Raw genomic sequence first — 15,931 nt, forward strand, 5'->3', positions numbered from 1 at the left:
TAATCAACAGATTGGCTATTCTCAGTAAAAGTGAATACAGTCTCTGACACAACTACCCTATAATTCAACGGAACACGCTAAGACTGACTCACAGGTGACATCACAACACTCGTTGCTGTCACACAAGCCAGAAATTCAACTATCTCTAAAGTTGACTATACTTAATTTAATCAAGAATAGGCAGTAAAGCTACACACTTCCCATTTTTTGTTAATTTTAACTAGGTAAATAGAATCTAAGTAGGAATAAAATCAGATCATCCTTTAGGTTATAATAATGTACCCATACCGTGAACTTCATATTATATATCCTACCTAACATAACATTATACAAAAACAACCCATGCCATACTAATAAATAAATATAGCACCTAAAATCAGTGCCTGAATTGCTGTTCTCCAGTTTTCATTCTAATATGAAAAGCATTCCATGGAGCGTATCCCTAACATCTTCTCCCACCCCCCGTTTCAGAGTTAAACCTCCTTCCTCAGTATTCCCATAACACCTCTCTTCTAACTCTAACAAAGCACTGTAACTGTTTTACACACCTATACATGTATACAGACTATACATTGAGCTCTTCTGCAGCAGGTACCAAGTTGTTCTAAACATCTTTAAATCCATAGGACTATCAAAGTGACTGGCACCAAAAAAGCAATAAATATATTTTAATACACTTGCTCCCTCAGGACAAAATAGGAAAAGAACCAACCACAGCCCTCAAGAGAAGAGTCAGCCATGCAAACAAATAATTAAAATACAAGGTATTGGCTTTGTAATACATAAAACGTAATAGGGAATCACAGGCAAAGGACCTGCCAAGCCTCTCCAGAAAAATGAGGGAGGCTTTACGGAAGTGACTGCTCAGATAATGTTTGCAAAGTGAAAAAAATTTGAAAAACAACATTATTTAAATTCACAGTAGCCATAAAACTCTTTTATTAGAAAGAAACTAAAATATATAGCACGAATGGAAACACAGACATTTCAATGAAAAGTGTATATGAACATACCAACCACACCTTCAACAAGCCTTCAAAATCATCATTTTTAAAAAATTTTAAATAATAAAACAATTACATTCAAACATATTTATTTAAGGCTTCTCATTTTTAATTAAAAGTGTTAATATATCAGCAGTTGAAACAATTTAGACAATGAAGACAAAAGTGTAATTTCATAAGAAATGGGATTTTTTTTTAAAACCTAGTTACAATAAAACCCAGATTATAATGAAGGCCAATGCAATGATGGCTGCCCGGAATTTAGTATAAGGATGATTCTTGATAGGAGTCCATCAGTCTTAGTTGGTCTGAGCTGTAGACTAAAAACAACTCACATCTTATCTTAGCATAATAAAAATATTAAGTTTCCAGAAAACTAGTAGTATTCTTTCAACTAAATTCTTCACTGAATTATAAATGCACTACTTTGCGGTATTTTCTATTTCAAATGTATGGTTTATGAAGAGTGTAGATTTAGAAATGCAGCTTAATGTAAATACAACTCTTGGTATCCTAAGTTATCAAAAGGATAGACCTTAGAGTTACATTCAAGTGTATACTTTTAGTAGGAAATGGGTGCATATCTTCATTTACTTATATGTGCATAAAGAAATTCTAGGCTGATATCAAATCAACTAATACCAGAAGTTACCTGGAAAGGACTAGACAGATGAGGATCAAGGATGGGAGGGAGAAATTTCACTTAAACCTTCCTATAGATTTTTTAAGTTTCTGAACTATGTTAACGTATTTATATTTTCAAATAATTTGAGTGAAAAATATTTGAAAAAATTGGCTATCAATTTACTATTTATGTAGAATTGAAATCAATTCTATGTTAAGTAGTATTAATTATCTTACTATCTTTTCTTCTATTCTGGTATTATTATTTCAAAATTCTAGTTCTCAACTGGGCGCAGTGGCTCACACCTTCATTCCAGCACTTTGGGAGGGTGATGCGAGCGGGTCACTGGAAGTCAGGGGTTCTACAGCAGCTTGGCCAACACAGCAAAACTCCATCACTACTAAAAACACAAAAATTAGCCAGGCATGGTGGTGGGGGCCTACAATTCCAGCTATTGAGGAGGCTGGGGCAGGAGATTCTCTTGAACCCAGGAGGCAGAGGTTGCAGTGAACCCAGACTGTGCCACTGCACTCCAGCCTGGGCAACAGAGTGAGACTCTGTAATAATAATTATTATTACTATTATGTTATTAACAGTAATAATAGTACAATGCTAACAACAAGAAAAACAAAAACCAAATATTGCACTAGGCAGAAGGATAAATTTATTACTTTATTGATCCTTAGTTTAGACCTGAAGCCATTTTACAGATAAGGAAACTGAGGCTGAGAGAGGATAAGTAATTTGTCCAAGATACTTATACTTACTTACTACAGACAGCAAGAAGCAGAATGAGGCTTCAAACTGCTTCAAGTGTCTCTGCCTCCAAAGTACGTACTCCTAACCACTTTGCTTAGAACTTAGAATTATTAGCATTATTACCCCTTTCTGAAAAAATAGGATTATATTTTATAAAGTACTTTCAAAGTATAGGATCCATTAGAAGTAGAAGGAAAAATAAGCTTTGTCTTCACCATTAAAACTCTCATCTACATTATCTGTCATTTCTTATCTGCCCTTCCACAACTGATTACCTCAGACTCTAGGTTGCTTCAGGATATTTTCTTCTCAGGGTCCAAATCCCAATGCCTTACTCCTTGACTTCACTTTAATTAAACACACTAGGTGTTGCTTCTTTCCTCCCCATGTCTTACCCTAACAGTTACCTCCTGTGATCTCAGAAGCAGAGTGAGAATCCTTTGACTCTTAAGGGATTTAGTCTTAATGTATTCATTCAAATATTTACTAAAAGTGCTGTTAAGTATAAGGCACTGGGGCCTGCCCTCTGAGAGTTTAGAGCAGAATGAGGAAGACAGACAAGCAGAGCCTTCTCAGTCACTCCCATTCCTTTCTCTCATTGTGTTGCTTAATTATGGTAATATAACGATAATAAGCAATAAGCAATACACATGCTTGCAGATTTGGACATACAAGCAAAAAAGGCAAATATATTAGAATCATTCACAATTCTAGCAGAGGTAAGTGTTATGGGAGTTTTGATGCATGGTCCCTTCCACTTTATTTATTTGAGAAAGGGTATCACTCTGTCACCCACGCTAGAGTGTAGTGGGGCGATCTCAGCTTACTGCAGCCTCGACTTCCCAGGTTCAAACAATCCTCCCACTTCAGCCTCTCGTGTAGCTGGGACTACAAGCATGTACCACTATGCCTGGCTAACTTTTGTATTTTTAGTAGAGACGGGGTTTCATCATGTTGCCCAGGCTCGTCTCAAACTCCTGGGCTCAAGTTATCCACCGGCCTCAGCCTCCCAAAGTGCTGGGATTACAGGTGTGAGCCACTGCACCCAGCCCCCTTCTACTCTTTAAATGAGCTCAAGTTCACCCCAAATTTTTAAAAGATCTTCTTTGATGATACTTAGAAAACACGGTAATGAGAGAAAGGCTGCCTGGAGATGTCAGTCAGATTTGTGTGCCAAACTGGTGATTTAGGGTCCCCACTAAACAGTGCTCCTGAAGAATCTTAGAGGGTCTCTCATTCTATATCCCCAGCCTCTGACATGTGGCCAGACCTCAATCACTGCTCATGAAATGGAAGAATGAATGGATGAATCAATGATGTAGATTACTGAAATCCAACAAATCTTGACATCGAGCACTCTTTGTACTTAGCTTATACATCGGGCACTCTTTGTACATCACATAAACTGTAAAGATATAGAAAGGATTCAAGGAAAAAAATAAATTCCTACAAGAAGAAAGCTATTTTATTCTTGCTAGCTATGGGGAAAAAACTCTACAAAATGTAATAATAAAAACTACCATCTCATTTCATTCCATATAACATCACCGTTATCATCTTAAGACAATTAAAAAACACTACGACCCAACTCTAAAGTATCCAGCTCTGTCGCAAAAGCCTAACCCAAGTCTCACCAGGAGTTATACCTGAATGGAAGATAGGGGGGCGTTGACCCAGATAGGAGTGCTCTGTACGCTTCTTCTGGTGTCTTCTTTAAATAGATTACCTAAAACAGATAAATAGCAACATTTAGAACACCAAAGAATGACACAAAACTAATTACTCACCAATTTTGCATTTCACTTCCTCCACTTTGAGTGACAACTGTTACGGTGATAGTGTTGATCTTTACAAAGCAATAATTGACCAACATTTCCTTTTCAGCATGAAGCTGAGCAGCAGCCTTTGTCTTCTCCATGGGTAAGCTTAGAGACAGAGGGCAGATCCATGAAGAGGCCATTCCAGGCTCTTTACAAAGGCACACTGAACAGACACAATGGCAGGGACAGTTGTACCCTCATAATATACCATGTGCTCACCAAAGACCAACGCACACCTCCTTGACCTTCATCAAAGATCTGCCATGAGTTATTTCAGTGCCTGGTAAATCCTGAAAGATTTCTCACAGTGAGCACAATACCCATGGGGTATCTACTGAATTTTCTGCCTACTCTGAGGAAAGCCAGTGTTGCTCTCTAAACACTCAATAAAATCACAATAAAAATGGGTGAAAATGTGTATAGGTAAGAGTATTGGAAAACAGATTATCTTAGATTTTGATACCAAAGCTACTTAAATCCCTCTGGTCCAACAAGATAAACTAATCTTAAAGACATAAACAAAAAAGGAGCCCTTAAAACCAGTGAACAACTCCCAGGTAATATATATACACAGATAATGAGTATATAATATATGCCAGGCACTGTATCAGGTACTGGCACCTCCCTTAATAGAATTTACCCTCATGGGTCAAAGACAATAATCAACAGAAATAAATACAGTCTAAGGTAAGTGCTGAAAAGGAAATAAATAGGGGCCTGGAAAGGGGCTACCTGAGTCAAGGTAGTCAGGGAGGGGTCTCTGAGTGATGTTCAGGGTGAGATCTAGAGGGGGAGAGCCACAGGAAGAGCTAAGGGGAAGGAGGAAGGGCTATCCAGGCATGAGAATGACAAACACAAGGTCCCTGAGGCGGGAAAGAGCTTGGTGAGTTGGAGGAAAACAAGGTCAGTGTGGCTAGGACTGAGACAAGGGGAGAGGGGGCAGGAGAAAGCCAGGCAGTGGCCGGAATGTGAAGAGCGATACAAACCACTGGGAGAGCTCGGTTTTATTCCAAGAGCAATTTAATTTTTTAATTCTGAGCCGATGGCATGGGTCATTTTCCTCTATAGTCAGAAACGAGCTTAATTCCTACAATCTTCTCTACCTAAAATTAGTAACACTATTTCTTTAATATGTCCCAACATCAAAACCCTATGCATTTCAATGACAAGAATGGTAGCGTCTCCATTCTTAACAGTAGGGTTTTCCTCTACTTATAAACCTTTGAGCTTTAAGCTATTTCACTAGGAATACATTACATGTTTACTTATTAATATTGCAGGACTAGAAAATGAGTCTATTCTGAGTTTTCTAAAGAAAGAAAAATAAAATAGATTAAAAATACTAACTTTAGTAACAAAACCCCATCTTCATTTGGCAAGTAAACATGAAGCTCTAATAAAGCACACACCAACCAAAACTTATTGAGTATGAAACAAAAAAACAATAGAAAGGAAATAACTAAAAGTGCTGCGAGACAAGAGGCATTGCCAGATTCTAAAAATGGAGAATTGTCACTCTAGTTGCAGCCCAAATAATTACAAAATTCCATTTAAACCAACACTAGCTCTAAAGACCATTTTCAGTAACCAATGTTACAACAGGTTTTACTGTACCCTAAGGGGTAAGTTATATAACAGAATTGGTTATAATGCAGTGATTTCTTAAGCCTAAAGATGCTGCCGTATTTGAATGGTGACTGGCTGCTAAAAGGGAAGGCTGCTTGTAGAAAGCTTCTGGGTGTGGATAAGATAATTAAAGCTTAGACAACAACCTTTGAAAAGCAAAAATACATTTTCCTCCTCAGGAGCAATTATATTAATTCCCTTTAATTTTGAGACAGTCATTCATTCTGCAAGAGGGAGGCACCAGCCCACATGGAATTCTTCTTTAGACTGGCTACCCCACAGGGCTTTGCTCCTCATTTTACCTGCATGACTTAGCACACATGGCCCATGTTCTCACATTGTAAGATGATACCCTTTGTTTTTATTTTTATCGCAATGCTCAATTATTAATAAGTGCAAAGTGAAACCCAACAGAGGCCATCTAAATTCCAGGAAGATTCCTGGGGCGTCTTTTACAGGTTGACCTTTCACAACCTGAAGGTAGGTATTTGGGCAAAGTGGGGAAATGCTTTCCTGATGAGTGAGTGCATTACCACATGAATGCATGCTGGGTCATTAAAATACCAAATTTAATTTTTCCAGGATAAAACATGCCACATATTCTTATGCCAGATCTTCTTAGACATGTCTCCTTATTAAAAAGAGAGAGAGGAGAGAGACAGACTAGGCTAGATTAAAGCTCAGAAGAAAAGTGACATTTAATAAGAAAGGTAAGGAACTTCAAACTCTCATTGTTGCTCTAGGATGAAAATAGAATTTGAACAGTGGGCTGACTCCAAAGCCCTCAGCAATTCCATCATATCCTCCTGAAAATATAAACTCAGTTGGTAGCATAGGTCTGGAAAAAAGGTTTCCACTCTTCCAAGTTCCTAAATGCCATTTCATTCCATTTGATTTTAAAACTTAGATGACTTCAAACTGTTAACAGTTTGTAGTCATATTTGAGGAAAAGGGCTGGGGAAGGATCAGAAGGAGAAAGAGGAACTTTCTACCTTATATTTCTACTATCAACACATTGTCTTTTTCACAGACATACACAGATCTGTTTTTTAAATGTGAAGTAAATTATGCAATGTTAAATGTGTACTCTTTCTAAAAATAAAATCTATATTTAATGCTCAAAAATTTGTTACCAGATATTCTAATATTTCTAAAAATATTTTTGCCTTCTCTCAGCAGAATCATAAAAATATTCTCTGAATGAAATTAATTTCAAAGCATCTTCTAAATATCTTTTTTTCCTCTTGTACTCCTAAGGGGAAAGAAATTATATGCTGTCTGCTTTTCTCACTAGGTATTAACATATATAAACCCAAACCAGAAATTTCCCCGAACTTTTGACTAATACAACTTAACAAAAGCATTTGCACAGATAATGTTCGGTGTACCACATCAGTTTAGTGGGTGGTACATGCATGACTTTGATAACATTGCCCTACTTTTGCCAAGAAGTCCTAGAAACCATATTAATAATATAGCATTTAACATATACTTTTATTTTTAACTGAGCAAGAGTCACCCAATTAAAGTGAAGTTTTTCTGTTTAATTAACTTCCAGGTACCAAGAACCTCAATGACTTTTTGTTTCTTTAATAAAAGGTTCTTAAAGAGCCAGTATCTTAACATATATATTATCAACAGCTATGAGGTTTTATTAAACAGCATAATAAAATTTACCCTACTACAAACCAGCACAATTTATATTGTTTACCAGTAAGCCAATGTTGCCCAACAGTTAATCATGCACTTTCCCAACTTGTGCCATAGGTACCACCATGTAGTACCATTCTTTTTAAACAGACATTTACTTTTGACTTAAATCAATTTGATGTAAAATGTTTTATATCACTGCTATAAATGTGAAAACCTGCCACTGAGTCTATACATAAGTGAATATTAAAATGCGTAACTCTTATAATTTTAAATATTTGTGTTTACTACACCGTGAGAAACAATGTAACAAATAACAAGTTTGTACTTATTTTATAGAGGAATACCAGACCAACATAAGAAGTTATATAGAATCCTCTTAGAATTCATCTGCACATACTTCTAAATCATTTTTTAAAACTAAACCCTGCAGTCATTAAATCCTTAATGCCTGCTCCAAAATAATATGTGAATTTCTGAAGCATTTTGGAATTTACAACTATATTTCTCTACTCAGATAATTCAATCTCTCTGATACACAAGGGGAGATTCTTAAAACAACAAAGGGCTTCATAGAGAAGTCTCAACCAGACTCTGGGTCATGAATTTGCTAATGATCTTTCTCTGGGGACATTTGCCTCAAACTTTACTATGTTTTTAGTTTTGTTTGTAGGTGCTATTTTTCCTCCAAAAAAAAAAAAAAACCTTTTCAGTAAAGCACAACACACACACACATATAAACAATATATATATATTTAAAAGTGAAATCTGTGCCCCTACATTAATTATATTTATATTTTGTGACTTGGAAAGTGAAAATACTCTTGAGGATTCAATTTGGCCATCTGAAAGAGTATTCTTCAATTTTATTTGTTTAATATTTTACTTGTGTGAAAAAGAGGAAACAAATGCTGACAATAGACTTTCCCAGACAGGTGCTGCCACTGGAACATTGGCACGATAGCTTTGAAATTAGCATTCCAACCACGTCTGCGTCAATTAAATTCCTTCAAAATACAATTTCCAGAAAACAGATGTTACAACTTTAAAATAGTCTTGAAGCACTATGATTTACCAAATATGGAAGACTTATACCAATAAAGGAGAGACTTCCTTTAAAAGTTTCAGACAATTAGGTTTAGCATACACAGAATAGTAACTGGACATTACAAAGACGTCACCATGTTGTGTGCTTTGGGCTGTAGCCCATTAATCAGCAGTCATGCTGAGTCCTTTCCTTAGCACCATGTAACTTACAATTATCATGCTTGCAAAACTGCAATTGAGGATGGGGGTGGGCAGATATAAGAAGAAAATGTTTCTTTTACTGGTGAAGCTAACCAGCACAGAGCATTCACTTGGCTTGAAACTGTTGCACCCTAACGGGCTGCTCCCAACATCCCCCTTTCTTATGAGGGGTTCTTCCCAGTCAGCCAGACCCAGCATCTCAAAAGTCATCTTTGACCTTGGCCTCTCCATCACGTGATACCCACATCAAGTCAATACCCAGACTGATTCTCTCTCCACAGTCACAGTCAGTATTCTATTGTATTCTACTCTACTCTACTCTACTCTACTCTACTCTACTCTACTCTACTCTACTCGAGACAGGGTCTGGCTCTGTCGCCCAGGCTGGAGTGCAGTGGCGCAATCTTGGCTCACTGCAACCTCCACCCCCAAGGCTCAAGCCATCCTCCCACCTCAGCCTCCCAAGTAGCTAGGTCTACAGGTACATGCCACCACGTCCAGCTATTTTTTTTTATTTTCAGTAGAGACAGGCTTTCGCCATGTTGGCCAGGCTGGTCTCAAACTCCTAGCCTCAAGTGATCCACCAGCCTCAGCCTCCCAAAGTGCTGGGATTACAGGCGTGAGCTATGGCTCCTGGCCATCCACAGTCTCTTTCAATTATGGGGTAGATCCAGGTTTGGGAGCCTGAAACACATCATTTGGGGAGTGAAGATGGAGCATACAAACATCTTTTCACATTTTACAAAAATTTTTCCCTTCAACAGCTTGAGAGAGGGAACTAAGCAAGGAAAGGCCCTGAGTCTTAAGTTTCATTAGCTCCCCAGTGAACTACCTGGACCTTTCTTCCATGACAATCATCATCACGTTATTTCAAACCCTTCTCACCATACTCTAGGACTAATACCATTTCTCTCCGCCTCCACCTCCTGCCTACTCCAGTAGTTCCAGAGCAGGGCCCGGAAAGTCTCAACCCTGCTCCAAAAGCCCAGCCCAGACTGCCAACCCTTCAACAAGATATTGTCCCAGCCTGCCTTTTCAGGTGAATTTGTCATTTTTCCTCAAATGAATCCTACCCACTAGCCTAGACTCCTCACCCTTCCCTAAACATACCTGATATCTCTGGTATTTGAGGTGGTGGTGGTTGTTTTTCTGGAATACTTTCCTCACCATTTCTGCCTATTAGACCTATATTTCAGTAGACCTAAACTCAAATACTATGTCCTGTGATGCCTTTCTTCTCCAACTCAGAACCTTTTCCCTTACCCTTTAGACTCCAGAACACGACACTCAACTTAAGTGATAATGACCACGATAATGACAACAATAAAAACAAAAAGTTAACAGTATATACTATGTGCCAGGCACTATTCTAGGCACTGTACATAAATCATTAATCCTCACATCACCCCGAGTTAGGTTCCATTATTATTCCCACTTTCTTTTTACAGGAAAAGCATTGAGAACTGTTTGCTCAAGGTCACACAGTCAGTCTGGCTTCCTCACAGAAACTCATAGCACATCCAGATGGGCCCCTCACAGCTCTTTCGTAATTAGTTTCCTTTAGACTGAAGTGGAAAGTTTCTGGAGCTCAAGTAACCAAGCTTCCCATAGCTTTATAAGCCTTCAGATGCCTCCTGTCAGATAGATGCTCAGCAAAAAAACCTATGTGTAATGAACAGTTACTTTAAACATATAAGGGTAAGACTGCATCTGCCCCAAAGGGTTAATTCAGCTTAATTAATAATTGGTGAATGAGATTTTAAAAGACTGTATCACTACAATTTTAGTGGGAATGCCCGGAAGAGGAGTAAAACTAACTTTCTCAGCCCAATTATATGAAAGCATCAAGCCAAATAGAGTCAATTCACCAATAATGTGCTTCAAGAGAAAGTAATACACTAATTTTAAAAAATAAAAGCTCAAGCTCATATGATTTGTATTTGCTTATAGAAAGTATCTGGTCAAGGCATACTCCCTGACCCAAATATTCACTCTGCTACTTCCCCGGGTCTATTCTGAAGCCACACTCGGCCACTCCCAATATGGGATAAAAAGCAGCCAGCAGGAGGTGAAACAGAGCACAAATCACCACAGATGACTGTAATTCAATCAGCATAAGTATTTATTTAACACTTACAATTTGCACAGGAACCTGCACACATACGAGGGCACAGGGAGAGTCTGCAATCTCCATTATGGAGCTTAAAGACACTGACTTCAAGGACTCTAAAGGGGGCTGGGAATGGCCCATAAAATGACCACACTCAACCTGAGCCTACCTTGCATCATGACAGTGTTTAGATGCCACCTCCTCCCCTTCCTTGGGATCACAGCTCTAAAGTGAGACAGTCTTTTTGGCAACCCAATAAGATCAGGCCCCTGCCTTATGTTCTCAAAGCTCTCTGCCCTTCTTCAAATTCATACACCAGTTTGTTTCTGTGGTTATTTAATTGAGCCTGTCTCCCCAAGTAGGCTCTAAAGCTAATGAGAGCAAGGTTTCCGTCTCTTTTTTATCTGCAGGACTCTACTACTATGCCTGGCATGTAGCCCATACTCAAAAATGATGGATGACTGCACAAATAGTGGGCATTTTATATGAGGGGAAGCGTGACATAGACACAGGTCCTTTCCGCGTGAGTGGCATGAAACTAACCCTGTATGCTTCCATTGCCTTAGGTATAAACTGAGGATAACAACTGTAACTATCACATGAGGTTGTTTGTTGGGAAGAATAAATAAATTAATAATGTATGTAAAGTGCTCAAAATTACATCTAGCACACAGCTCTTCTACAGTAAGGGACAACAAAAAGGAGATAAACTTTGGTCCCAAAATGTTTTTCTTTCCTTTCCACCATCTGTCTCTGGGTGAATCTAGATCTACACTGTTATTATTTCTCACACCTTCACCCTAAAGCCCATCTATGTATACAAACATCGGAACATGAGGTTGTAAATGTCCCTAACAAGACCATGATTTAGTTCAACCCTATGATTTTAGAGTACAGATTATGATCCTACTCTCAGTTCTGCCTCTTCAAACATCCTCCCTAGTCTCCTGATGCCTTAGTATCAACATCCATAAAATAAATGCCACTGGCCCTTGCTTTACCAAACCCATTATCAAAATATCAGAAGATCCCTGAGGTGGCCCATGTCTTTCTGCAACAAAGTACGTGAAAACAGAAGCGAGTTACTGTTACTAGCACTGTATTCGTTTTTTCTATTTGAACTTCTCATGAACAAAATAATAAGATTACTAAACTGTATTTGTTTTTAGGAAAGGAAAGCAATCACCAGTTACCTGCAAAGAATGAACCACAGAAATCCATGAAAAGAAGTCCAGCATAAAAACAGAAGTCCAGCATAAAAGCACACTGCAAGGCAAAAAACTTTGCAAAAAGCTGAAACATAAAACTTTTAAAGTCTCTTCCTTGGCTCCCAAAACTTGGTTCTCAGACTTCTTAAATGTCAGGGCACTTAATTTATAAACTGTTTTTTTCTAAAGACAGCATTAATTGTGATACACAAACACAAACAACATGTTTAATTTTCTTATTTTTAGCAACATTATTTTCTTAATCATTTCCTCCCATTATATCCAGTGACTCAGAAACAATATCTACATTCAACTTTATAATGTTTTAAAAATAGGACAAAGTTTTACATTTCTCAAATGCATAAATAATTCTATTTTGTTTTAATTGCTTGTGGAAATAAGAAATATTCAATGTTAATCACATATGAATTAGATAGGTCAGTCTGATTACAAATCAGAAACACAACCGTATTTAAAACTTGTATTATAATCAGTCTATTTTAAATCTATCATGCTAAACAGTCTAATTAAAACAGAATAAGAATGAATGTGTTTTGTTTCCTACAGTCTTTGGTTGAACATGTAGTAAAAGAAAGTCACTCTTCCTGTTCTTCAACTTTTGAGTCCATTATAAATCACAGATTATGAAGTCAGCAAAGCATAAGACAATATATCTGCTTAACAAATATGGAGGCAAGGCTAATCATAGAAGTTAAGCAGAACCTGACATCAGGTCTCTATCTCCATCGCTCATTTCTACCCTAAAAATACTTAACAATTTTCAGTATTTGAATCCTTATGAGAATGAAGTCTAGAAATGACTATGGTTTTTGTTTGAGGTGCTGTTTGCTCTGAAATACCCTCATGTGACATCTCTTTACAATTTAATTTGAAGCTGGGATTTAACATACAGTCAACAAAGAGCAGACTTTATTTATTTGACAATTCGTTTAGAATAGAAATACTCTCTCACCCCTCTCATGGGTATAATTAGAGTGAAACCAGTGGGAGCTTTTTGATGGGCAATTTAGGAGAATTGCAGACATTATTAGCCATGTGTGTCTTCCCATCTAATTTGATTACAACCAGAATTTTCATAATCAGCCTAAAAAGATATCCTTGCAGAACTGACAGCTACAGCCAGCACAAATGCACATCTCTTGCTAGCACTGTCTCAGTGACACAATGGTTCTCTTCTGCCTGAGGTGAGTTCATGTACCAACATAGACCTCACTGGGCTGGTTGTGTGACAGTAAGCTAGCCCAACCCCTTATAAAGCAAACAAAGGAAACACTAAGCCAATGTTCTTAATACACAGAAACTTAAAAGGACACATTAAAGGGGGAAAGAAGAAAATGTGTGGCCCCAAAAAACCTCAGTCCCTTAGTCTCACACAAGCTGAGCAAAATACTGTTACGTTACAACATGCAGCTAAATATAACCCTGTAGAACATTTATCATTCATCATTAAAAGGTAGTCCTTATATAAAACACAAAAACAGACTCGCTCCAGAATATCACTTGAATAATACATCTCCCAAACTGAACGGTTTCATATTAAAAACTCCTGGTGCTGAGTTTCACTGCTTACTTCTGGGTATAGCATGAACTTCATTTCATAAAACTTTCCAAGTGAAGAAAGAAAACAAAAAAAAGTATGTTATTTAAACCCAGGACTGAATTGGATCAAGTTTAGAAGGCAAAGAACCATAACTTTGTAATGAAGATGGTGATGCAGATCCACTGTAACAGACCAGAACTGGATGTTTAAATCCTCTTAACACCTGTTAGCAATTATAGAAAGTCTTTAAACTGCAAATACATTATACTTCAAACATTTATTTGTAAAAGATAATATGTGTTTTTGTTGTTGTTGCTGTTGTTGTTTTCTTTTTTGTTGTTGTTTAGAGACGGGGTCTTACTATGTTGCCCAGGCTGGTCTCGAACTCCTGGGCTCAGGCAATCCTACTGTCTTGGCCTTCCAAAGTATTGGGATTACAGGCGTGAGGCATTGCGCCTTGCCAAGGATAATATTTTGACTTCTGGAAATGTTTTCCCAAAGACAAAATCTTAAGATTTTAAGTTTCCTAAGCTAGTCCAAAAATGATAATTTATTCAGTATTATCATTAAAATCATATATCTAAAATAAAATGTAGAAGACATTAGTTTCAATATTAAAACTAAAATAATTAAGTAAGTGTGTTAGTTTTTTAAGTTAATTATCTTCCCTCAATGCTAATACTTGAGGGAAAGCTAAATTAGAAAAACTTGAAGAAATCAAGGAATACATCTATAATGCCTTTAAAGTGAACCCTGAATTATTTCTAATGTTTTGATTGGTACTTAATTATATACAATTCTGCTTCAAAATGCATAACTTTCCTCAGTATTTGGCATTATGATTACAGCTGATTTCAAATCTGAGGCAGTGGAAAGCAGGGCAAATATGAGAGGAAATGTTCTTGCTGTCATTGGAAGGAAAGTAATTGGGAAGAAAAGTGAACAAGAAAGATCATAAACTTTCTGGTAATGCACAGGAGGAAGTCTACCAAACTTGCCAGGGACGGAACCCAACTTGGGTGTGGGGGGTTGCTTCCCACGTGCTTATGGCAACTTTAGGCAGTCTGCAATCTCCTAGAAGACAGAAGGTGGTAGACCAGCAACCCAATGTATTAATTTTAGTAACTAGAGTATATACCTAAGGAACTGTATATAAAATTGTTTTTAAAATTAAAATTTTAAGAAGCCTTTTCAAATATAGTCGTCTTATTCTTTTTCAAATTTCAGGAAGTTTGCAGGTGAGATGTTATCCAAACTTCTAACACAAAAGTCACGAAGCATGTGAAGTAAATCTCAGGTCTAGAATCATAGTAACTTGTAAGTTACTGTTCTTTGAACTCACTCAAGAATAGAAAACTAACAATGCACACAAACAAGGAACTGGTTGTTCTCTTCCATTATTTACAAGAGTTGTTGCTTAGAGAAAGCAGGAGAAACAAGAGCTTTGCCCATCAGTCAGGTGTTTGGAGAAAAGATTCTGTGGCAATTTTTCTGTGCATTAGCCCCAATTGTTCAAACAAGTGCCACATGCCTGTATTGTCCTTCGAGAAGATAACAGAATTAATCATTCTTTTTTCTTTCTTTCTTTCTCTCTTTATTTATTTATTTATTTATTTATTTTTGAGACAGAGTTTCGTTCTTGTCACCCAGGCTGGAGCACAGGGGCATGATCTTGGCTCACTGCAACCTCTGTCTCCCGGGTTTAAGCGATTCTCCTGCCTCAGCCTCCTGAGTAGCTGCAGAATTAATCATTCATAACTGTGCATAGATTTTAAGTAAACATATTCCCTACATACTTTAGCTTACTAATCTCCACAGACGTCAGAACTGAAACAACTACAGCTTAAATAAAAATAACTTAAACCCAACCAACAGATCTATTGCATACATACCCTATATATATATATAACATACAGAAAGTTCACCCACCTTCCCTGAAGTAATTGGGAATTTCTCTCCTATTCTGGCTCACTACTGTAGGCAGACCTCACTACTTCCAGAAAACAGTTCCCCTTCACCCTGGCCAGCAATTTCTCACCCGCATCTTCCTATAAGCAACAAGACTTGCATGGCAGGTTTACTGGTAGTAAGGAAAATGAGGAAGGAGGAAGGAAAAGGAGAAAAGCAAAGAGCTTTCCACAGTTCTGCACACCAGGTAATTCATTTCTTCATTCAGCAAAGACTTACCAGTACCAGGCACCATGGATAATACCAAGAACAAAGCAAGTATGTTCCTGACCTCATGGCACATCCCTTGTATATCATTTCAGATCTAATCCCAGGAGTTCCTCACTTTAAGTACTCCTCACAAAAATCTTTA

General features: G+C 37.5%; 1 protein-coding gene across 4 annotated transcripts in view; it reads right to left on the minus strand.

The window, feature by feature from the left end:
* The window catches only part of CDC14A (cell division cycle 14A), a 168,378-nt gene that overhangs the window by 93,481 nt on the left and 58,966 nt on the right, over window positions 1-15,931 (minus strand). For all 4 annotated transcript variants that reach the window (XM_033199722.1, XM_033199724.1, XM_033199723.1 and 1 more), the window contains exon 5: window positions 4,035-4,114. In XM_033199722.1, coding sequence (XP_033055613.1) covers window positions 4,035-4,114 — 80 coding nt within the window. The remainder of the gene's footprint in view (window positions 1-4,034; window positions 4,115-15,931) is intronic.

The sequence above is a fragment of the Trachypithecus francoisi genome, unplaced genomic scaffold, assembly GCF_009764315.1.
Source record: "Trachypithecus francoisi isolate TF-2019V2 unplaced genomic scaffold, Tfra_2.0 Lachesis_group5, whole genome shotgun sequence".
Classification (NCBI taxonomy): domain Eukaryota; kingdom Metazoa; phylum Chordata; class Mammalia; order Primates; family Cercopithecidae; genus Trachypithecus; species Trachypithecus francoisi.